A 25,574-nucleotide genomic window follows, 5' to 3' on the forward strand; every position below is an offset into this window, starting at 1 on the left:
TCCTCACCTAGTTGTATCTGTCTCCAGCACACCCATCTCCTCCATTTTATGAACTAAGAAGGTATCTGAACTTGTGTCTATAATGTACCACTCCAAACAAAGTGTAGGCAATAACACATGCCAAAGCACTTGAGAAATGTTTGCGAGGATTATTTCATAGACAATTTCACCAAACAGCCGTTCATTTGAACAGTTAGGATGAATGTTAAATAATGGTTTCTTTCTTGCTTAATATCTGATGTGTTCACTGAAGCAGATATATGCAGCATATCACTATCAAGGAACAGCTTTTTGCTAATATCCATTCTATCTCTATTGCCAAAAGAAGAGAAATCTTGGTACCACCTCAACAATTCAGGGGTGATTGCACTTATGGGATCCAGAGAAGTGAAAGGGACAAAGTCTGAATCTGAAGACCATGCACAGAAAAGGTTTACCTCACAGAGGGGGCCCAAAGTGCGCCAGACCTAAAGAGAAAGAGGAGAAGTAAGAGCAAGAGGGAAATGGAAAGAGCATGATCTAAAGATTGTTGAAGGAAGGATGCAAGGAAGCAGCTGGTGTGGAAGGCAAGAGTATTCCTTAACACATGGAAAGCCACTTGAACACATCCTGTTGCAACAAATGGACCAGCTGGACTGTTGCATCTGTACTAAGGACTTCCTAAGACAAGACTATTCCAAGCACTAAGAAGACTTTCACCAAAGAACCAAAACAGTCAAAAGAAACTAAGGTGCAGGAACAGTACTAATGCAGATCTTAAGCTGATGGCCACCCCCCTTGAATCACCATATTGTGATGGTCTGAGCACTGGACTATTTGACCAGAGTCTGAAACCTACTTGGTGACCTTGGCAAGTTAAATACTCTGTCTCAAAAGACAGCAACAGCAAACCTCTTCTGAACAAATCTTGCTAAGAAAGCCCTGTGATAGGGTTGCCTTAGGTCGGAAATGACTTGAAAACATATAGTGACACAACAACATCCCATCTTCTCTGCAGTTTCCACTCCAACTACTACGAAACAAAAAAGAAGCATGGTATTGACACACAATCCTGTCTGTAGTGCTATGATATTGTCACACGTCTGATCATAAAAAATGTAAGACATTATTGTATCAGACAAAAAGTCTATCAAGTCCAGCACCATGCTTTTGACAATGGACAACTATAGAGGCATATGGAAATGCTTCAGTAAAGATCTCTGCTTAATGAATGTTGCAAATTACTAATAGATGAGTCTGGACCACAGTGACTTTCTAATTACACCCACCTTTCTACAGGCACTTGATCTAAACCTTTCTAAAAAGGTTTGATTGCAGCATGGAGATTGAATGGCTACCTGCAAAGCAGGCTTCTGTGGATCAATAAAAAAGATAAGAGGAAAGTGTTGTGCACTCTTGTTTGGGATAAACCCAAGAATCGAGGTACCTTACTCAGGTACAAATATCTTTTCTTATTTTATATCATCAGCATGATGCTCCTCTGCTGATGTGCACCCATCCTATGTAATACTCAAAACTGATAAATTGTACTTGGCGTAAAAGTTCATTCGGGGATGACAGGAGGAGCAATCCACTACAACTGGGTTTTTGGAGAAGTGAACAAAGCTGTCGTCAACCTAGCTGGCACTAAATTTAAATTCCAACCACTCCAAAAACCCAATTATAGTGCATTGCTCCTCCTGCCATCCTGAGAATGATAATCTAACATGCATTACCCAAACTGCATAGCTAATTTTGGACCAGTTTCACTCAGTGTAAGGGGCAGTCCCGAGAAAAGGAGGATGAACTGACAATGAGCCCGGGAGGATTAATTGAAGATAGCACTGTATAAATCCACTAACCCAGAAGAACTAGCTAAGATTATACAATCAATTTCACAGACACAGCATGAAAAGATGCACTTTGTTGTTACTTCTCCAACTTCAGGATGTTTGGTCAAGCTAGATGATTCTTTTAAAAAGTTCTAAACTATCTTTAGATTTTTAATCAAAATTAAGTGATTTGTCTTTATTCCAAATATAAATACATCTTATTTCAGCTTAAAAGCAGCAGCTGAATTGGAAGAAGGTGACTACTAATTCCAAGCAGAGTGGTGTGAATACATCCTGGCATACTATGCTTAAGTATCAGCAGTTATAGCACTCCCTCTGCATTTTTGTCCAGTACGGTGTATTGTGTTGCTGTGATTCTTTCGGGCTGTATGGCCATGTTCCAGAAGCATTGGCTCCAGGACCCCTCTCTCACGGATACCCAAATCCCTAGGAATTTCCTTCCTTTCCTAAGAAAGCTTCTGGAACATGGCCATACAGCCCGAAAGATTCACAGCAACCCAATGATTCCAGCTGTGAAAGACTTCGACAATACCAAGTGTACTGTTTCAACATGGAGGAAAAATAATGTTGTGCTGAGTTTACCCAGTCTTCCAATGAATCTGGTTATAATGCAGTTGGAGGCCTTCTGCATTGAATAGATTGAAAAGGGGAGAAGTACCCCACTGTGTTAATAATGTACCTTCTTTATTATAGACAGCCTAGAAATTTCCTTCCTTTCCCAAAAATTTGTATCTCTCATTGGCAGAACAGGTATTCTCTATGGGGCACCAAAAACACTTTTTTGAATTCTAAATGATCAGGAAACATTTAAATACTCTATCTAATTTTTCTGTTGCAATGCCACCACCGCAGTACTAATGCCATTTCCTCACCAGCTCATGCTGCTCCTGCATTTGAGCAATTTTCTTTGTGTATTTCTGATCCACTTGTTTCAGTTCAGACACAACTGCTTCACATTTCTCATTCAAAGTTTTCTTATCATCGATGAGCTGAAGGTTGGATAAAAGGAAAGATATAAGAAAGCAATTGCATTTCATATAGTGGGACACTAACTGGTCATCATCGAACAAATGGGTTCAAACTGACATCTGATGTAGGAGACATCTTCCTATCCACCTACTCATCCACCTGTATCTTAGTCAAGCAGTGTGCATTCAACTGGTTATGTTCATTGACATAGAAACACAAGGGAGTCTAGCAAGCAGATGGCAGACAGAATGGATAGGATAATGTCTCTATCTTCCAGGCCCTGTCTGTTTACAAACAAGAAAAGTGGGGTGTGATGTTACCTGGTCAATGAAAGCCAGGTGCCGTTGGATAGCTGCCTCATACTGCTCCCTCTGCAAAGCCAGCTGGTGGCTCAATTCCTTCTCTGTCTCTTTGACATGCCGCACAGTCAGCTCCCGCTGCTGAGCCTGCCAGGACAAGGGGCAATAACCAGGGCATTTTAAGAACACCCACATACTAGGCTATGCAGAATTGTCAAATTAAATCCAGGGGAAGGGAGGGAGAGAGGAGGAGCTGGGGAGAAGAGATCAGAGGCACTCTGATCCCTAGGCAGAAACCCTGCCCACGAAGATGCTCAAGGGTGAGTCTGAGTTCACAAAGGTGGCAAAGAGAGAACGGCTCTGCCCTTCTGGTTTCTCGGGATGACACCTGTAACATAACCTAAGGCTTTGCTGTACATTGTGCCAATCTCTCCCTCTTCTTGAGCACATGCAGACCAGCCCTGGAATTGGGCTGATGTCACCCACCAGCGCTGTTTGTAGCAATGTGATGGCTCTCTTCTTCTCTTCTACTTCCAGTTTCAACCTCATGATAGAACTGGTAACTTCTGTGGCAACAGCTGAGGCCTGCTCCAGGTGGGCTAGCTCTTCTTCTGACAAGATCCCCTGAGAGATAACCAGCAAGGGAAAATAATAATGAGGTGCAGTCATTTTAGTCTTCAGTAGTCTAATAAACAAGGGCATCTTTTCAACCCAAATTTTACTAGTTGCAACCTATACCCTTTATTTTCTGAGGCAGAACCAATTATTCCAGACTTCTCATTGGTCATCACAGGAGATGACAAGATTGGCCATTTGTGGTGGAAGGAAGCCGATATAATAGCAAGACATAACCCTTATCTAAAGATGACTGCATGATTTAACAAACCCAATCTTTTTTTCCATTTCTTCAAGCTAGAGACAAATAACAATTTCTTGTAAAATGATTATACCCATGTCTACTGAAAGAAAACAGAATTCCTTTGGAAGCTCACCTCTCGGTGTGAAACAGAGGCAGCAGACCTAGGTCGCTCCTGCTCTGATTTTTCCATCTCATCCAAGAAGCTAATGATGCTCTGAAGTTTGGCTTCTGAGAGTAACGTGCCTTCCTCGGGGACCCCCAGGGAGCAGTTCTGTTTCCCAAATTTCTCCAAATTGTCAGCAGTCAGGGAATTTGAGTTTGCCCCCTGTGTTGAGAGGGGGAAAAATCAGTACGTTCTGACAATAGCAGCAAAAGAGAACAGAGGAAATTAATTTACAGATGGTGAATAAATATGAAATTGCTGTGAACATTAGTTTGCCCATATGGACTAGACTTCCCAGGACAATCAACTCCAGTTCACTTCAGCTGCACATTATTAGATGCAAACATGAGTAAATGGAAGATGAAAGTTTTTAGATACAAGATAACACTTTCACCAATTTATTTTACTTAGAGATAGATGCATAAGCAAGACCATCCTAGGTATTTTGGGTTGGTAGGAGCCATTGTAGTTCATACTTTGCCCCCACCCCCAAAACTCGTTAACTGTTAGAAGCATAAGGGAACCTCTCTCTTACTTGCATAGTTCTCCTGCCCTAGAAAGAAACACCTACTGAAACACAAGCTCTGCAAACAATCTGTTTGCTAATTCAGGGTAACATTTCAACACAACCAAATGAAAAAGACATACAGACAAAAGTAAGATGTCTGGTTCACCAAATTTAATTACCCCATCTATCCAGGCATATTTATCCTCTTTGCAGGTCTTTGGTGGTGACAGAAACTCTGGTTCTTCTTCCAACAGCTTTAGGGTGTCTAGTAGCTCATTAAGGGTCACTTTGGACTGGGCCCTGCTGGCTGTCGTGATCATAGTTTCTAGGTCTTCACTGGCCACCTTTCCAGAGCTCACATCCTAAGTAATAAAGAAAAGCAGACACAGTAAGACTGGATCAAGAATAAGTCGCTGACAACAGATGGATGGGTGAGAAGGTGCACTGGGAAGAGTGAGCTATAGAAGTTATGGAAAGGAGAAAAAAATATCTAGAGAGAAGTCAGGCTCATGGCTTGATTTTCCAAGCAGATCTATTGTCCTATGATGCAAGAGGCAACATACTGATATAAAGCCAGGCTAAAACAACAGATCAAGGTGGAAGAGAATACAAATATGGTACTCCTAACTCTCCAATGATGATGGCTGACTTCACATATGCTCAGGCAAACTTTTGATCTTAGTTCTTTGAAAAAATAGAAAGGAATATTCTGAAATGTCTGTCTCACAATGTCCTTCATCAATCCAGCACAGAAATGGTAATTTAAAAAAAGAAAACTGGTAAAAGTCCAATTAGATACGACTAAAATGTCAAGTCTCAGTGACTGAAGGTGTGTTACAACTCAACTAGAAATCACTTTTTGTTTACTTAATATTTCATTTTTGATTAGTTTCAATTTGTTAGCAGATCTTTATTTGTTGCATAGTTTTAGAATGAAAGTTTGGGGTAGTTTTTTGGGCTAGATGGTTTTTTGGGCTCAATTTATTTAGGTTTTTAATTAAATAATGCATTTATTCTGTTGTGAAACTGAACTTTCACTATTTTATTTTCAAGCTATTTTTCTATATTTATTTGAACTATCAAAGCCCTAAACAGTTTTGGGCCAAGTTACTTGAAGGAGTACCTCGTTCTATATTAGGATCCTAAGATCTTTAGCTGAAGTCCTCTCCAGGACTCTGTGGGTTGGGTGATTAGAAGTGAGGAAAGCTTTACAAGTGGTGATATCTGGGTATCCTTAAAAATGAAGTACATTCTGGTGACAGGTTAGACCATTTAAATTTTCCAAGATATTGTTGTTCATGTTAACACCTTTAGATATTTGACCATATTTTCGCTTTTGCTTTTCCTTTCAGTTCTATTACAAAAAACAAAATGCTAGTTTTATTTTGTTTTAATCAGATTTTTAAAATATTTTGATGTTGACTTATTTTGCTTTTATCTGTACACAACATTAAAGACTCTGGTTATTAGATGGTTTAAACATGTAAATAATAAAACAATTTTCTCATCTGATTTATTATAGATCTTACATAAGGGTCCCTGGGTCAATCTTCAATCACCTGAGATCTCTATCAGTTGAGAAGACCTGAATTCATCTCCCCTGCTTGGAATAAACTTTAGTTTTCTGCATCTGACTCATTGGGAACTGAATACACTACTTTACTGGTATTTCAGCAGGATGAAATATTGGACATTAATATGAATGGTTGATTAGTAGGGGTTTCTGATTAAGAAAATGATCTCAATTTATTATTCTTGCACAAACTACCTCTATCTTTATACAAGTATTTCCTATGCACTTGTACTTTAAAATAGTAGAAACCTATTTTACACTGTATGTCATATTTTTCATTCAATCATAACATAAATATATATTTTTAATTTCTTTAATTCTCTCATTGCGGAGAGCGCATACAGATGTTACTGAAGGAGTATTTTCTGAAAATGTAATTAAACCTTTCTGGTTACTAACACCAACTCACCACTGCAGGCTCAAGAAAACTAAAATCTGAATCTCTTTTCTGGGTCCTACACATGTGCATCATTAATGTTTCATTAAAATGAAGGTAGGTCCAATTCACCAGTAACTTTTACAATCCAGACATTTATTAGCCAAAAAGAATCTTCCACAGGAAAGAAAACTGGGAAATGAGGGAGTAAAAGAAAAGGTATCTATTCTTTCGGGAACATGAGGGGGAAAAAGGAAGGCGGCACCTGTGGCTGCTCTTCAGGTAGTTTGTTTTGTCCTGGAACAGACAGATATGCCATGACAGAATTTTCTTCTGTATCTGTAACTGCCAAGTGGAAGTTGGCTTCTGTAAACAACAACAGAAAACATTTGCTACAGTGGGAACAGTACAGAAAAATGTAAAGGTGGAGTTTTCATAGGTGAATAATGATGTCAAAAAGGGTTTCAGAACTGGATTGGGAAATCTTTTCCATGGCAAGCATGAAAGTATAGAGCTTATCTGACTGCAATTGTGGAGGATGCTCACCAATAACCAGTGACAATACACACTGGCCTCTTACTTGATTCCCTTACACCAAGCAACTGAGCAAAGCATTACAGCTGGAGACAGCGCCTATGCATTTGGGGAACAAACTGAACTGTAATCCACACAATTTGGGGTGTGTAATTCAGTTATGATACCTCTGGAGTTGGTTTGTTTTAAAGTAATCTCCTCAGATCCTTTCAGAAGCCAAATGTTGCAGAAATAAATTACCTACTATAAGTTTATGGGAATGCATCAACACGTTCTTTGTAAACACCGCTTGCCTAGGCAATCTATACTTCTGTGAACATACTTCTTATCCTAAAAAGCTCTGGCAGGGCACACACTGTTTGTACCTCCTCACTGCAGTCTATCATTAAACACTGCTTTCCAACTGCAATTTGATGAAATGGTTTTATGCCTAACAAATCCAAGATAAGTCCATGGGAGCTGGGCTAGAGCAAAATTCAAGAATCATCTGGATTTATACTTTCAAGATTTATTTATTTACAGTATTTCTATCCCGCCTTTCCTCACCCCAAGGGGGACTCAGAGCAGTTTTCAACTTGGTACAATTCGATACCACATTGAAGCAAAAACATAACAGATTATAAATACATAAAACAATAACATATAAATACAATTAAAACAGGATTTAAAACAGGATTTAAAACAGCAATTTAAACAACCACATAGTCCGTAATTAGAGTCCATGAGCCATTCCGGTTACAGACACATTCATTCTGTTGCATTGTAGCTAGTCTCCAAATGCCTGGTTCCAAAGCCAGGATTTTACTTGTTTTCTGAATGCCAGGAGAGAGGAGGCTGAGCTCACTAGGAAGGGAGTTCCACAGTCAAGGGGCCACCACTGAGAAGGCCCTGTCTCTCGTCCCCACCAGCCGCTCCTGCAAAGGAGGTGGAACCGAGAGCAGGGCCTCCCTAGAAGATCTTAACATCTGTCCTGGTTCATAGGGGGGATGCGTTCAAACAGGTAAGCTAGTATTTCTCACCTGTGTTGTTGGCTTTAATTATACTGTTGGCAGGGCTGATATTCTTCACAGAGCCAGCTTTTTCAGGTTTTCTTCTTGAGGCTTTCTTGCTTTCTTTCACCACTGCTAGCTCCTCCTGAACCATGCGTTGAGAATCCAAGGATTTTTGGGCCCGCTTTTGCTGCAGCTCCTGCATGAAAAAGAAAAAAAAAATGTTCTCGTACTATGTCATTGTCCATTTGCTCATCCAGCATACAGCATTAAGAACAAAGCCACTTTGATCCAGCTCCTAGTTTAACACATTAAGAAAACATTAAAAAACTATTTCCCTGAATGCTCAAGCTAACAGAGTTGTCATCAAGTTCCTACCAGGATGGCTGCTTTCCTAGCAAGACGTGCCTTCTCCTCACGAATCTTCCGCCTCTCCTCATCTCGCCTCTTTTGCAAGTCTAAGATATTGCCTTCCTCTGTGAGTTGTTGCTGCCTTTCCTTAAGAATAAACAACAAAAGGCTGTTTCTTCAGGTTCAATTATTAGTACTCCATTCTAACATATGACAGAACGAGCTGCTTCCCTAACTGTCTTGTACAAAAATTTCGTTTTCCTTCCCCTCGAGAATCCAACCTGTAGAAATGTTTTAATTATATAACAAGGTGCTCTTAATGTACGCCATCCTGTTCTGAAATGACCAGCAAGTTACAAGGCACCCAGAGGAAAGATCAGCAACTTCCAATGACATAGCACTGACAGTTACTGAAGTGGGGAAATTAACTGATAACAGGGCTTTCCTGCTATAGAAAAAGACTTTCTATCAACTATATTATGGGATAATTTTAGAACATCAGGCATAAAATCAATTTTAGAAGGAGGGGGCTGTTGGTGCCAAAATTGCCATTTGTTGAGTAGCTGTAAAGAATAGTTTTTTAAAGATCAAAATTCTCACTTCAGGTCTTTAGAGAGAAAAATTACAAGAGATCAGACATTAGATATCTTAAGCCAGCATGTCAATTCTTCAAGTTTTTCCTAAACTATTATATGGTGTTTGTCAAAGTGATTCATAGAAGTTGTATATTTAAATAAATGATATAATTTGCAGTAAATCAGCATAATTTACTTTGACAAGTGGGTTTTCTTGTCAAAAAATCTAAAGAAGAGGGTATACCTGACATCAAATTATGTGGTCTTGGGTGATCTGATTAACTAACAAGATGTCCTGTTTTGTCTGGGAATGACTCCAACAAAAGGTTGTTATTTTTAAAGAGCAAATGTCATGAGGTACAGTTTCACTGACAGAACACCAGAAGGGTCAAAATTGTTCTGGATACACAGCAAAATGTACTTGGCACAATCTTTAATTATTAGTTGTATCCATCCACACAATCCTAGTTATTCTTCAGAAGTATCCAGAGAAAGCACTACACTATCTTCTCCTTTCACAAAAGAAAAGAGCATGCCGAAGCTAGGTTAAATCTTAGAATGAAGAATCTGCAAGAGCCTCACAAATGCTTTGCTTTCCAGTGTTGAGGAGTTCCAGAAAGTGTGTGTGGGGGGGGGGGGGGATCACTCTCCTGTAGATCAGTGGTTCTCCATCTGTGGGTCCCCGGATGTTTTGGCCTTCAACTCCCAGAAATCCTAACAGCTGGTAAACTGTCTAGGAATTCTGGGAGTTGTAGGCCAAAACACCTGGGGACCCACAGGTTGAGAACCACTGCTGTAGAAGAAAGCTTCTCAAGCCTTTTTAATCATCAGCCTTGCATTCCAGAGTTAGTAGCAGGACTAACTTTGTCTATGATGTCCTCTTCCATGGCAGAAAAAACTGCTTTTCATTAGCTACCAGGGGAAAAAAACATAAAAGCCTTTTTCGTAAGACACACATATAACAGACAGACCTCTCTTTTAGTAGCTATTAAGTGCCCAAGTTGAGCTACACCTTCCTTGTGCCTCTGTGAATGCCGTCTGTACCAGCGCTGGATAGTTACAGCTGCCAGGTTGACCTGGTTAATGAACCTAAAAGGGTACAAAGAGACAAAGAAGCAGTGAGTATTGCTTTCCAAGCAATGTGCCTAGAAAAGCAAATCTTGTCATAAGGAAGGCAGGCAGATAGGCAGAGAGGTGTCATACACAAAAATAAGCTCCTACACATATTGCTCTTATATTTAGAAAGAGGCTTCATTGTTAGAGTTATATAAAATGTTGAACTCAAAACTCAGAGCACAGCAAGAATCATGTGGCTCTCCAAATGTTCTTGAACTGCAACTGTCCTTCATGCTCACCGTTCAGCCTCTTCCTCTGACACTTCCTGCCTTCTCAGCAGCTTACTGCTATTGCTGGCATTGTTGTTCCGGGCCAGGATGTTGCTACTGGAAAGGTTTTTCTGAGACTTCAAGTAGCTGCTGCTCTCTGTGTCTTCATTTGACGTAGCTTTGATAATGTTGCTAAGGAAAGAAAACATCAATCATCCAAGATTCATATTATCACATGCCTTGGTGCCATGGCCAAGCTTTCCAACTGCAACCAACTTGCAGTCCCCTATGAAAGTATGAATAAGTCAAGAATCCATAAAGACTTACTTGAGGGAGGTTGTGGCCTGGTTGGAACTCTTAGGCGCAGGGCCCTTATCTGCAGTGGAATAGTTGTTATGCACCATGGTAGTGACAGAGTTGCCCATGGCACCTTTGTTACTCCTCACAGGAAATAAGGAAAACATGTCAGGACGATTTCCATAATATATCAACTAAACAAACAAATAATTAATCTCAACAAACAAGGTGCCTGTCAGTTCAACTTTCATCTAGCCTCTTTTCTCTAAGCTGTTGCCTACTGGACATCTCTGACCTACATGAGGTTCAATATAGGATTGCCTGGTGTGTATTTGGAAGAGCTAAAAGAGACAGCGTGGTTGGTGTGATTATTTTTGTGTGGTTCCACTGGTCCTCTCACCTCATTCTTCTGTCATCACCATCACCTGGTGGAAACATGGGAGAGGCCTTCCCAATGCCTACTTCCAACTCTGAAACTCGCTTCCCATAAAAGTCAGATTGGCACTGTCTTGACTACCTCTTTGCAGCCAAGCAAAAATCTTTTTCTTTTGAAGGCTGATTGCTCAGGGGAAATGGGCCTTTTATAATGTGGTGGAAGTTCTATTTGCTGCATTTTTTTCAATGGTTTATGTTTTTAACAGTTGTTAATATAATTACATTTTAACTTTTGGAATTTGTTCATTTTTTGCTATATTTGTTTTAATTGTTCTAAGGCCCTTTCCACACAGCTGAATAAAATCCCACATTATCTGCTTTGAACTGGAATATATCGGCAGTGTGGACTCAGATAACCCAGTTCAAAGCAGATATTGTGGGATTTTCTGCCTTGATATTCTGGCTTATATAGCTGTGTGGAAGGGTCCTAAGCTGCCTTGAGGCCTGAACTGGGAGAGAGGTAGGAAATACACAAATAGTAAAATAAAGGAGAAGCAGCAGCATCACTTCAGCTATTTATCATAGACACCAAACGTTACATCCAGTTGTCAATATACTTTTCTGTACCTGTTATTAGCAGTGAAGTTGGCCGCAAGTGGAACATATATTTCTTTTTTCCTCATGCCTGCGGGGGCCTCCCTGGTGGCAGATGAGACAGGAAAGGTTCTGGGCTGCTCATCCTACGCAACGTAATCACAAATATGCATTACAGAAAGGCATTATTGTTATTTCTGGCAGATCTTCTTCAGGCACTTTTAATAAATGCCCTTATAAATGCACCACATGTAGATTATCCAACTAAGTTCTATCATGATTCTTACTATGTACCAAGGAAAACATATCTATCTTTTATCAAAGGTTGAAGCCTTGGGGCTATCAATAGCATTTGCATTTACCTGACACTCATAAGCTATAGAGCAGTGGTTCTCAACCGGGGTCCCCAATGTTTTTGGCCTACAACTCCCAGAAATTCCAGCCAGTTTACCAGCTGTTAGGATTTCTGGGAGTTGAAGGCCAAAAACTTCCGGGGACCCCAGGTTGAAAACCACTGCTATAAAGACTAAGTTAACCTTTTGTTGATAACAAAGGCTAGACAATGGTATTAACAGAATCAGCAAAGGTGGCTCAGAGCAAAAAGAAATGACAGCAAGATAGCATTCTTTTTCATACCATTACACAATAGTTTTTCCATAGAAACACTTTTCTACACTCATTTCCAGTTTAATGCTGCACAGCTAAAATGAGTAAGGTAATTGCTGCTGTATGGCTGCAACATTAAAGCTTTTCCAAAGGTTACCCACCTCTCAGAGTCAATGCTGCCCTAGAATTTAGTGCTAGTGGGGAGACATTTAATCCCTTTGGCATGACCCAGAAGATACTAGAACAACTGGAGGTCCCTTTTCCATTGCTCTTTTTAATTTTAGGAGGAGTGGGGTGCTACTCAATAATGGTCTATATAGGCCAGTGGTTCCCAATCTTTTTTTGACCAGGAACCACTTTGATTTTTTTGTTGTTAGCTGGGACCACAAGATTCAATAATAATAAACTGTGTTAATCTAAAATAAAACTTTAATCAAAACTTTTAACATACTCATAGTCAGCATTTGCAAGGCTTGCAAAACAGGCTGGTTTGCCTGAAGCATTTTTCTGCAGAGTCCACTGCAAACACTGCCATGTTGTCATGAAACAGATTTGTGTAAATACCAAGTTGGAAGCTCAAAAACCTTAGACATATTTTTTTCATGACTGCAATGGTGTGCTTAAAGGGCAGGGCCCCACCGTTTAAGAAGCAGCGCTTAAGATAATTCTGCTCCCCACCCACCCTGCAAAGAAGGGCCAGAAATGACTGCCTCCTGCAGGAGAGACAGAAGGCCCTTCCACACAGCAATTTAACCCAAAATATCAAGGCAGAAAATCCCACAATATCTGCTTTGAACTGGGTTATCTGAGTCCACACTGCCATATATTCCAATTCAAAGCAGATGTTGTGGGATTTTCTCCCTTGATATTTTGGGTTATATGGCTGTGTGGAAGGGCCCTAGGAGAAGAGACTGAAAAACAGAGCCAAGCAGGTGAGGGGCTTGTGAGGAAGGGGCTTTATGGGACAAGAAAAGGAGACGGCAGCATGTATATTCTGGGGAGGCCCCACAGCAGCCAGGGCCCTAATCCCCTGCTTCAGTGTACCTCCCTCACCTACCTGGCAGTGGCGGTGGCTATGGAGGTGGCTGGGCCTGGACCGGAGGGAGCAGCATCTTCACCTTGCTGTGCTCCTCCCAGCCCATGCAGCCTCTGGCTCCCGCCAAGCCTGCCAGCGCCAGGGCCTCGAGATTCTGTTGGCAGTAGTGGGAGCAGCGGTGGCAGCACCATCTCACCTCGGACAGGAGAGCGATTGACCCAAGATAGCAAAGGGGCAGGAGCAGGGGTGGGGCAGGGCTCATCAGCACCCAATAGAAATGAGGACAGGGAAAGAGTGGCTGGCGGCACGGCAAATGGCAGAGCTCGGCGGGGATAAATAAATAAAATAAAATAAATAAAGAGGAAGGAGGTCCATTGACTGGATTTTCGTTCTCGCGGCCCACAGGTTGGGAACCACTGATATAGGCATATTCTGCACAGAACTCATCATAGCACTGGGCATGGCAGCTTCACACAGGAATTTACATTTCTCTAGTGATAGAATAATGCCATTCGAATATCAGAAAAATGCAGTTTCCAACAACAAATACATAAACCAAAAATATTTGAGAAGACTACAAAGGCCTTGAAGAGAATTGTCCTTAGCAAGAGAATGCTTAAAAACAAAGCTTAGGACTACAGTAGAGTCTCCCTTATCCAACATTCGCTTATCCAACGTTCTGGATTATCCAACTCAGTTTGCCTTCCGCCCCGATCCACAACTGTTTCTCTAGGCAGCAAGAATTGAACTTATTATGGATTTAACTTCTGACAATGTTGCTACTGTAAGTTCATTTTATGCATTTCTATCTTTATTTGTAGTTAATTTGTTAGTAGCCAATGTTTTTTTAGCCAATGTTTTCAATATATTGCAATGTTTGGGTGCTAAATTCATAAATACAGTAATTACTACATAACATCGTGTTTCGGACTGCTTTTTTGTCGATTTGTTGTAAAACATGTTTTTGGTGCTTAATTTGTAAAATCATAACATAATTTGACGTTTAATAGGCTTTTCCTTAATCTCTCCTTATTATCCAACATTTTCGCTTATCCAATATTCTGCTGACCCATTTACGTTGGATAAATGAGACTCTACTGTATCTCCATCTATCCAAACTAATGTTCCTTTGATATTTGTATTTGCTGATATGACCATGCCCTTACCAGGATGTTCCATGTAGTTTTCTTTTCTGGTGAGACTTTGCTTAAACTTGCCAGTTTCTTTCTTCCACCTGAGCTGCTGTCAAACAAAGTCAAGAAATCTCGATGGTGTTCAGCACTGAAGAAAAATAAAATCACAGGATTAATCAGGGGCCTTGCCTTGGATGATTTTAAACATTGTACTGCTTAATTCATTTCCAAAACATACACAATCTGTTTTGCAAGAGGCTAACTCATTTATACTATTAAAAAAAACTCTCAAGTTTTCTTCCCAAATTGTAGGAGGCCCTCGAGAAGCAAAATACCCCAATTTCTCTAATGTGCTCTGAAAAGCAAACACATAGTAATCAGACTCTGAGAGATCCCATACACTTGTCTTGCCTTCCATGAGATATCTTTAAGGCTCACCTGAATGTACTATTCACCTGCTGGTTAACCTGAGTGGTGCTGTTGGATCTTCTCAAATTGTTCATAGCTCTAGAGGAGCCAAATCCTGCATCTTCCTAGGAGAAAAAAAAGACACAGAACAATAATACACAGAGCTGGTCATAACTGGATGCATGAATATCAAAATACTCCATCTACATTCACCTTAGTAAAAAGAAGTTAATGTAGCATTGGCAGATGATTATGACAGCACAGACTCTGGAAGGGTTGAAAGATGAGTTTGGCCGTGTTACTTGTTACCTTAATTTTGCTTTTTTAAAGTAATAGTTATAATTTACAATTAAAATATTTATAAAAATAAAAAGCACAGATTTCCCCCACAATAAGAGTTCAAATTCATTGCACATTTCTGTTCACTTTAAATGAATTTGAAGAGTCTCTTTTCTAATCTGAATAACGTACCTTAAATTTAGAGTTACGTTGCTATGTTTAATAAGATAGAAAAAGGTTTGGTAGGAACAAGAAGTCTTTATAAACATTATTTAAGTTTTTTCTCTCTCTCAGAGTATCTATAGCTCTAAAAATGAAACTAGAACACACCTCTTGTCATTTCTCCCTCAGAAACAATATGTAGCAGTGAAGTTTTAAAATACTTTAAAATTCCCAAACACAAGGCCAAAATAGTAACACTAAACTATATAGAGCTTTATTCTGCCTTCACACATTTCACAGCCCACTGTGTGGAATGGCTGCATCTTGGTACAGATTTGCAATCCATGATAAAGCCCACAGTGTTCCCTTAGCTACAGGGCAAACATAAACAGAAAGTCTATGTTTTGATGGGCAGGATTGACCTTCCAGCATCCTCAAATTAAAAATCTTTTATATTATAAAACTGTAATAATCTCTCTTGAGCAACTCACATAGAACAATAAAGCATACACATTGCTACAAATGAAGTTAAACACTATAATTAAAAGAAAACATATTTGTTAGGGACATGCTGGAAAATCTTAACAAAGCTCAGAGAAAAACAACTGCTTTATCCACAATACTCACTAAGATATTCCGTTTGGGTTTGTTTTCTGTAATGACAGAAATGGAGCGAGCAATGTGCTTCCCTGGAGAGGCACTGCTGGGGCGCTGAAGCACTTGTATAGGCAGTCCTGTTAAGCTGAGATCCACACCATTGGCACTAGCACCCTGGAGGGAAGAGCTGCTTCCACGGACACTCTTCATTGTGAACTATGGAAAGAGGGAAGCCCTGGAAACAGAAAGAAAGATGGGTCTCACACATCAGTTTATTGCATGTCCCAAAATGTATTATATACTCTTAAAAAACAAATTACAATGTAAGTACCTATGGCCTAAATCAGAATCCTGAGAACTCCCAACTTCCTTTTTCTAAAGCAAAAAGCAAAAATCTAGTCCTCTGGATTAAAGAAAAGCATCAACATGAAAAGTCAATAACTTATTTCTCTGAGAACACAAGAGTTCTAAAGACAACTTTCCAAAATCTTTTCATAGAATTCATACCTGTCTATTTGGTTTAGCTCTCTTTTCTTTCACAGAAGAATTATTTCCACTACATTGGTTCCATGCTAATTTTTTGGACCCAGAACACACACACCCCAGTGGATCCCCATTTAATACAAGTACTGTAGTAAAATTGTGCCCCATATAGAACATGGAAAGCTGTATTTCCATTCTTTAGTTTATTGCATTTGAATTTAATCAGATTTTACTAAATTAGTGTATGAGAATACTATTCCACTATTCTGTTTGTTTTGCTTTTAGCAACTAATATGACTCACTAATCAGATAAAATGGCCATAATTTCACTTTCATCATTTCTTTTGTTTCAAACAGTGATTATTTTTGTGTTCTGAAAAATGCAGGGTAAACTCAAGTCAAATTATCTCTATATCTCATAAATCACAAAGAGTAATGTCGAACAAGTGAAACAGTGTGGTGTAGTGGCTTCAGCATTGGACAATTATGCTCAAATTCCTGCTCAGCCTTGGAAACCCCCTGAGTGACCTTGAGCAAGTCACAGTCTCTCAGGCTCAGAGGAAGGCAAAGATAAACTCCATATGAACATATTGTGCCAAGAACACCTTGTGACAGAGTTGCTTTAGGATTGCCATCAGTCAGGCGTGACCTGAAGTCATACAACAACAAAACATAAATTAATGTATTCAGCTATTCTGTGGAGTGTCTTAGTTTTCTAAAATGCAACAGGCTGCCCTCTTTGATTAGAGGTCTGCTTGGCTCATCTTTTAGAGCAGAAATTGCCCATCTACACATACATTCCCCTACAAACACTCTGAACTGCAAATTCTCTGGCCCAGGAAAGATCAACAAGGAGCTCACTATGGCAACCACAGACGCTCGCTCAGGAAAGGCAGCTCATAGATATTACATCGGAAACCAGACTGCTGGGATTCAAGGGAGCAGCTACAGCGGAAAGAAAACTACAGAACTATAGCAAAATTTGCACTCTACTTCTCTAAACAAAATTGAAGCAAAATTTTACTCTCCTAGATTTAAGATATAAAACATGTTTTTCTTTTCATGTAACAATGTGAAATTGAAAATGTTATAATAGCACCGACAGCTTGACAGCAGTGTGTGCGAAAAAGATCTTGGAGTCCTCGTGGACAACAAGTTAAACATGAGCCTACAATGTGATGCGGCAGCTAAAAAAGCCAATGGGATTTTGGCCTGCATCAATAGGGGAATAACGTCTAGATCCAGGGAAGTCATGCTCCCCCTCTATTCTGCCTTGGTCAGACCACACCTGGAATACTGTGTCCAGTTTTGGGCACCGCAGATGAAGGGAGATGCTGACAAGCTGGAAAGCGTCCAGAGGAGGGCAACTAAAATGATTAAGGGTCTGGAGAACAAGCCCTATGAGGAGAGGCTTAAAGAGCTGGGCATGTTTAGCCTGCAGAAGAGAAGGCTGAGAGGAGACATGATAGCCATGTACAAATATGTGAGGGGAAGTCATAGGGAGGAGGGAGCAAGCTTATTTTCTGCTGCCCTGCAGACTAGGACACGGAACAATGGCTTCAAACTACAGGAAAGGAGATTCCACCTGAACATCAGGAAGAACTTCCTCACTGTGAGGGCTGTTCGGCAGTGGAACTCTCTCCCCCGGGCCGTGGTGGAGGCTCCTTCTTTGGAGGCTTTTAAGCAGAGGCTGGATGGCCATCTGTCGGGGGTGCTTTGAATGTGATTTCCTGCTTCTTAGCGGGGGGTTGGACTAGATGGCCCTTGAGGTCTCTTCCAACTCTACTATTCTATGATTCTATGATTCTATGATCCCTTCTTAACCTCTTTAATCTTCTCATTGGTGCTGAGCTTTATAGCTGTTGATAGTTTCCAACCATTTTCTGATCATGTAGCAATATGCTACCATGCTAAGTCCTTTACTTCAATGTGCAGCTTTTCTGTGGGAAAGTCTGTTTTAATATTACAAAAGCCCTCAAAAGTGATATGGCCTCATATAGACCACCCAAGCAACATGCATACCTAAATTTTCTTGAGAAAATAATTACTTTTACAAATCAAATGAATTCTGTTGTACAACCACATTGATCGCTTAGCACACACAATTCTTATCATTACAGTACCACAGTTAAAATGAATATTGTATTTATTAATGTGTGCCTTCAAAGCCATACAGATGGCTGAGATTGTGATCCCTGTGATTTGGGAAGGCTCAGTGTACACAAACTTTCAGGAACATAAATTATTAAAAATATTACATAAATGAATGCTGTGCTTGGGCTTGGGTCCCATCTCCAAGAAATCTCATATGCAAACACAAGCATTCAAAAATTTTAAAATTTTCAAACACTTCTGGTCCCAAGCCTTTTGGAGAAAAGATGCTCAACCGGCACCTTTATTTTTACTGAAAATACTTAGCTCATATACTCATGTATAAATCAACATTATGTATAAGTCAAAGGCAGGTTTTGAAATCAAAACTACGGATTTTGATGTCATTCTATGGAGAGGGAAAGCACCAATACCAAGTAAATGCCACATGGGTTCTGCTGCCAACATTTCTCCATCAAATAATAATAATAATAATAATAATAATAATAATAATAATAATAATAAAACTTTATTTATATCCCGCCACCATCTCCCCAACGGGACTCGGGGCGGCTTACATGGGGCCATGCCCAGAACAATAATAAAACCCTAATAATAATAACCCTAATAAAAATGTAATAATAAAACTTTGGGTTGCTGTGAATTTTCCAGGCTGTATGGCCATGTTTCAGAAGCGTTCTCTCATGACGTTTCGCCCACAGGCATCCTCAGAGGTTGTGAGGTCCATTGGAAACTAGGCAAGTAGGGTTTATATATCTATGGAAGGTCCAGGGTGGGAGAAAGAACTCTTGTCTGCTTGAGGCAAGTGTGAATGTTGCAATTAGTCACCTTGATTAGAATTGAATAGCCTTTCAGCTTCAAAGCCTGGCTGCTTCTTGCCTGGGGGAATCATTTGTTGAGAGGTGTTAGCTGGCCGTAATTGTTTCATGTCTGGAATTCCTGTTTTCAGAGTGTTGTTCTTTATTTACTGTCCTGATTTTAGAGTTATTTAATACTGTAGCCAGATTTTGCTCATTTTCATGGTTTCCTCCTTTCCGTTGAAATTGTCTACATGCTTGTGGATTTCAATGACTTCTCTGTGTAGTCTGACATGGTGGTTGTTAGAGTGGTCCAGCATTTCTGTGTTTTCAAATAACATGCACTGTCCAGGTTGGTTTACCAAATGCTCTGCTATGACTGACTTCTCAGGTTGAGCTAGTCTGCAGTGCCTTTCATGTTCCTTGATTCGTGCCTGGGCAATGCTGTGTTTGGTGGTCCCTACGTAGACTTGTCCACAGCTGCATGGTATACTGTAGACTCCTGCAGAGGTGAGAGGATCCCTCTTGTCCTTTGCTGAACGGAGCATTTGTTGGATTTTTTTTAGTGGGTCTGTAGATAGCTTGTAGGTTGTGATTATTTAATAAAACTTTATTTCTATCCCACCCCTCTCCCCGAGGAGACTCGGGGCAACTCATAACATATAACAATAAACAATAAGTGAATAGAAACAATAAATTAAAAAAATCAAACAATTTAAATTAAAAACAAATAATAAAACAACAATTATGTTAAAAGAGCATAAAACATAAGGTGAGTTAAATAACAATATATTAACAATACTTATATCATTAAGACATTAAAATAGCCCATTTAAATCAATGCAGATGGGCCAGAATCTGGAAGAGAAAAGAGGCCTAGTGTTTCATGTAGTTTCTCCGAGGACAGGCTAAGCCACTCTCTCCAGAAAAGAGCATGGTTTCCTTCTGGGAAGAGTTGGTAAACTGGCTGGGATTTCTGGGAGTTGTAGGCCAAAACACCTGGAGACCCACAGGTTGAGAACCACTGTTTTGAAGGGTTGATCTCTCCACTACAGTGTTTAGACTGATGCATGAGTATATAGGGCATAGTTTTCCAAGCATTTCATGTCAGTGACAGACTTTTTAGACCTGCATCATTTTGCGACACAGTAACTGAGTTCTACTAGCAAATCATAGGTTATACCAGGCATGGGGAAACATGGACCTTCCCTCCAGGTGTTTTGGACTTCAATTCCCACCATTTCGAACAGCCTCAAGCCCTCTCCTTTCTTTCCTTTCTGCTTAAGCAGCTGAGAGGGAAAAGGAAAGGGCCTGAGGCTGTTAGGAATGGTGGGAGTTGAAGTCCAAAACACCTGGAGGGCCTAAGTCTGACCATGACTGGGTTACACCAAACCCTTGTAAGGGATAACGACACATACCTACATAGTAACCACAAAATGTAAGGGGACACAACAGAGCTCAAGAAAACCTTGTGTGTGTATGTATGTCATAGAATCATAAAATCATAGAGTTGGAAGAAACATCACGGGCCATCCAGTCCAACCTCCTGCCAAGTAGGAAAATCACATTCAAAGCACCCTCGACAGATGGTCATCCAGCCTCTGCTTAAAAACCTCCAAAGAAGGAGGGGCAGCATGTTCCACTGCCGAACAGCTCTCACGGTGAGGAAGTTCTTCCTAGTGTTCATGTGGAATCTCCTTTCCTGTAATTTAAAGCCATTGTTCCGCGTCCTAGTCTCCAAGGCAGCAGCAAACAAGCTTGTTCCCTGCTCACTATGACTTCCCCTCACATATTTGGTCTTCTCTTCTGCAGGCTAAACATGCCTAGCTCTTTCAGCCGGTCCTTATAGGGCTTGTTCTCCAGACCCTTGATCATTTTAGTTGCCCTCCTCTGGACACATTCCAGCTTGTCAACATCTCCCTTCAATTGTGGTGCCCAGAATTGGACACAGTATTCCAGGCGTGGTCTGAACAAGGCCGAATAGAGGGGTAGCATGACTTCCCTGGATCTAGACACTATATTCCTATTTATGAAGGCTAAAACCCCATTGGCTTTTTTAGGTACTGCCTGACATTGCTGGCTCATGTTTAACTTGTTGTCCACGACGACTCCAAGATCTTTTTCACACGTACTGCTATCAACCCAGGTGTCCCCCCATTCTGTATCTTTGCATTTTATTTTATTTTATTTTGCCTAAGTGGAGTATCTTGCATTTGTCCGTGTGTGTATATATCTATGTGTGTGTATGATTCATTGCTTATTGCAGAGACTCATTCGTTTCTCGTTTAGGTTCGTGCGACACACCTACACACTGCAGCCGGCACACTAATGTGTCGTGACACACAGCTTGGAAAGATCTGCTATAACCGAGGGTTTGGGGTTTTCCATTTTGAGAGGGCTGTGAAGGCAGTTTTATCCTTCCTTGCAGAATTCCTCTTTCCTAACAGGAGCGAGCGAGGGAGGAGATTGGGCCAATGTAGTGCACAGACCCACACAAAACCATGGGAACCTGCAGAGAGGAGGCTCTTGAACAAGGGAACCGGATGGGGCCAGGAGGCCCTTGAGGCCCGGCCTCGCTTACCTCAGCAGCGGTTCCCAAAGGGGACCCCGGGGCTTCCACCTCTGGCCGGGGCTTCACTCCCGGCTTCCGCTCAAGCAGAAGGGAGACAGGCGCCCCTAGGCCGGGAGACCCTCGCCCGAAGTGGCTTCTCCAAGAGCCTCCCTCCCAGGCTGCCCGCTTCGCTTCTCTCCTCCGGACTTTTCCTCGCACGGCGCCCCCTGAGTCTTTCCCGCAAAGCACCCTGGGAAGCTCCCCCCTCCCCTTTCAGGCTACGACAAAAGACACGGCGCGGATAGCAACCAGCGCCTGAGCGCAGGCGAACTAGTGCGGAGGAAGGGCCCGCCTCCTCTCTAGCATCATATTGGCCAGGCTGGAGATAGGCGGCTCCTGATTGGCTCAGCCCCTTGACTGTCTCTGACGGTGGTGCTAGGCTGATCTGCTCAAGGCAAAGGAAGGCGGGGAGATTGAGCGGGCGCTAGGTAAAGGTTTTCCCCTGACATTAAGTCTAGTCGTGTCCGACTCTGGGGGTTGGTGCTCATCTCCATTCCTAAGCTGAAGAGCCGGTGTTGTCCGTAGACACCTCCAAGGTCATGTGGCCGGCGTGACTGCATGGAACACCCTTACCTTCCCGCCGGAGCGGTACCTATTGATCTACTCAGATTTGCATGGTTTCGAAGTTCTAGGTTGGCAGAAGCTGGGGCTAACAGCGGAAATTCACCCTGCTCCTCGGATTCGAACCGCCGACCTTTCGGTCAGCAAGTTCAGCTGCTCAGCGGTTTAACCTGCTGCGCCATTGGGGGCTCACACATTAATTTAGTAAAATTTGATTAAATTCAAAATCAATAAACTATAAAGAATGGAAATACAGTCTCTGTATCCACATATGCAACTATTCACTGCTAATTGACATTTTTTTAAAAGAAATCCAAAGTTCAACCTTGAATTTTCCATGATCTGTATGGGGCACAATTTTACTACTTGTTTTAAATGGGACTCCACTGAGGGGAAGGTGTCCTGAGCCAAACCCCAAAAAAATTACATGGGCCCAATGTAGCGGAAATGTAGGGGTTGCTAGAGAGGGGGAAAAGGCAGCGAGGAGGGAAAGAGGAGGAAGACAGTAAATCAGGACGGTAAATAAAGAACACTCAGAAAACTTGAATTCCGTACAGGAAACAATCAGGGTCAGCTAACACCTCCCAACAGGCAGGAAGCAGCCGGGCTTTGAAGCTGAAAGGCTATTCAATTCTAATCAAGGTGACTAATTGCAACATTCACACCTGCCTCAAGCAGACAAGACTTCTTTCTCCCACCCTGGACCTTCCATAGATATATAAACCCCACTTGCCTCATTTCCAACAGACCTCACAACCTCTGAGGATGCCTGCCATAAATGTGGTTGAAACTCCAGGAGAGAATGCTTCTGGAACATGGCCATAAAGGCTGGAAAACTCACAACAACCCAGGAGGATTCAAAGACAAGATACAGGTTAAAAGGCCCTCCTCTGAAATGCTTGGATTTTCGGATTTTGACATTCATGCATTTACATACGCATTCACAGGGTCATAAAGGTCACTTTGAAAGTATTGTATGGTCAGTGCAGACTCAACAAGTGCATTGAAATGCATAATATAAGTCTGCAGTGTGATCACTGTTTGCATTATATGACTCTGGAGAAGGGGCCCATGTCTAAGCATGACGTTTGCTTATGTCTCAGGTACACCTTGTATCCGTAGCCCAAAGGTCATTTCATACAAAACACTTGTAATCATTTAGTATCTGAAACAAAAGTGAATACTGTGAGGCATCAGAAAAGAAAGGTCTCACTATATCTGCCTGTCCCTGTCAGTCGCTGGCAAGGGATCTTGTATTAGCCCAGGCATGGGCAAACTTCGCCCCTTCAGATGTTTTGGTCTTCATCTCCCACAATTCCTAACAGCCTACTGGCTGTTAGGAATTGTGGGAGTTGAAGTCCTAAACAACCGGAGGGATGGCCGAAGTTTCCCCATGCCTGTATTAGCCCCTTAGGGACTAATGGAGAGAACAAAGATGGGAGCCTAAGCCTTCTTAAGGCAAGGGTGGGGTCACACTGCAGGATTATAGCAGTTTGACACCACTTTAAACTGCCAGGTCTTAATAGTGCAGATCTCTGGGACTTTTACTTTGTTGTGGAACCACAGCTCTCTAACAGAAAAAAAAAAACTTCACCAAACTACAAAACTACATGAACCATCAGGGTAAGTATGAAGTGATTAAAGGGGAGAGGAACCCTTTACTTGCAATTTTATAGAATTGAGGCATGGCAGTTAAAGTAGTCTCAAAATACTGTAACTCTGCAATACAGTTACATCCTAATCTACTGTATCAGAGGAAGCAGATTTAAATTATGGGTCCCTACCCCAAATGGGGCCCAATTAGAGAGAAAATTGAGTTGCAAAAAATTTGACAACAATCAAAGGTTTCTGAACAGCACTTGCACAACTGTTTTAGACATTTACATGAATCTGTTAGCAACAACATTTAGTTACAGTGGACCCTGCAGAAAATGCTTCAGCTGTACTTGTTGAGAAAGGATTGCAAATGCTGATTTATTACTAATATTTGATTTTTATACCTATTCTGTATACCTGGGATCACATAAAAATTTCTCAGATGGAAAGGGGTCACAAGTGTAAGAAGACTTGGTTTACATCACCCCAATAATCCAGATTATTCTGTCTTGGGGTCAGTTTGTTAGCACCACACCTACTCATAATATATCCCACTAAAACTGTATTGCTGCCAACACCCCAAATTCAAATCAGCATCGGCTTTATAGCTTATTCATGAGTAAGCTAGGGTACAATCCTCCTCCCCCCCGCCTTTGTTTAAGATGTCTGTGCGCATTGCGCAGCATACTCTTCTCCTCCAGGGCAGATGGGTGGCCAATATATTGACCAGTGATTCCCAACCTGTGGTCCTCCATGTGCTTGAGACTTCGATTCCCAGAAACCCCAGCCTTCTTGGCTACCTATCAGGAATTCTAGCAGCCAAAGTCCCAACACCTGGAGGACCAGAGATTGGGCCTTCCGCTGGCCTATAGGACTGCTCTGGAACTCCCGTTGCTGCTGTTACGAATGTGGCTGCTGCCCTTGGGCCCACAGTATCCATTCTGTCGCTGGGAGCCAGTAGATTGTGGCATGCTGCCACTTGAGAAAGCATGAACAAACTTCCTACCGGCTGTTAGGAATTGTGGGAATTGAAGTCCAAAACATCTGGAGAGCCAAAGTTTGCCCATGCCTGCACTAGAACCAGCAAAGAACAGGCCAAAGGGGGAGAAGAGCGATCCTCCACATGCATACTTGCGAGTAAACCATCCCTTCTCCCACTCTATTCACACACACTGCGCTATACTACAGAATGTCCCAAAAGTCTCCACACAAAAGAAAAATTAACAAACTTCTATTTTATCATGTATTTAATATTTTTATATTTACATTTTGTATAGAACACATAGAAAAAAATGTAATGAATATTTCGTAATGAATAATATATTTTGCTACAATTTCCCATTTCCCTTCGGTATGGCAACTTTTGGGACACCCTGTACATTAAAGGGATCTTTAAATGCCAGAAGGCATCCTCCCTGCAAGTTGCTAGTTTTAGCAACCATTCACACCCATAGTTGGGAAACCTTTTTGAATTTCAGAAATTGTAGTTTTACACTTATTCCACAATCATGTATCAATGCAATTTTTTAATGCAATGTGCATTCAAATGTAAGGATCAACATAGTTTTTGAACA

At 41.2% G+C, this 25,574-nt stretch overlaps 1 protein-coding gene across 4 annotated transcripts in view; it reads right to left on the reverse strand.

The window, feature by feature from the left end:
• Positions 1–22,084, reverse strand: part of cep131 (centrosomal protein 131) — a 35,130-nt gene extending 13,046 nt beyond the window's left edge. Inside the window, exons 1-17 of one of the 4 annotated variants that reach the window (XM_003217106.4) lie at positions 21,814–22,083; positions 15,871–16,075; positions 14,833–14,927; positions 14,428–14,542; positions 11,653–11,765; positions 10,681–10,794; positions 10,384–10,545; positions 10,000–10,117; positions 8,481–8,600; positions 8,133–8,301; positions 6,845–6,945; positions 4,810–4,992; positions 4,093–4,284; positions 3,587–3,724; positions 3,122–3,247; positions 2,705–2,821; positions 438–467 (exon numbers count right to left, since the gene is read on the reverse strand). In XM_003217106.4, the coding sequence (XP_003217154.2) occupies positions 438–467; positions 2,705–2,821; positions 3,122–3,247; positions 3,587–3,724; positions 4,093–4,284; positions 4,810–4,992; positions 6,845–6,945; positions 8,133–8,301; positions 8,481–8,600; positions 10,000–10,117; positions 10,384–10,545; positions 10,681–10,794; positions 11,653–11,765; positions 14,428–14,542; positions 14,833–14,927; positions 15,871–16,050 (2,073 nt within the window). In that variant the 5' untranslated portion in view covers positions 16,051–16,075; positions 21,814–22,083. Of the gene's footprint in view, positions 1–437; positions 468–2,704; positions 2,822–3,121; positions 3,248–3,586; positions 3,725–4,092; positions 4,285–4,809; positions 4,993–6,844; positions 6,946–8,132; positions 8,302–8,480; positions 8,601–9,999; positions 10,118–10,383; positions 10,546–10,680; positions 10,795–11,652; positions 11,766–14,427; positions 14,543–14,832; positions 14,928–15,870; positions 16,076–21,813 lie in introns of all 4 variants that reach the window. The other 3 variants (XM_016991251.2, XM_008104144.3, XM_062974013.1) reach the window with 3 other exon arrangements.
• Between the last annotated feature and the right edge of the window lie 3,490 nt (positions 22,085–25,574).

This window comes from Anolis carolinensis, chromosome 2 (assembly GCF_035594765.1).
Source record: "Anolis carolinensis isolate JA03-04 chromosome 2, rAnoCar3.1.pri, whole genome shotgun sequence".
NCBI lineage: Eukaryota > Metazoa > Chordata > Lepidosauria > Squamata > Dactyloidae > Anolis > Anolis carolinensis.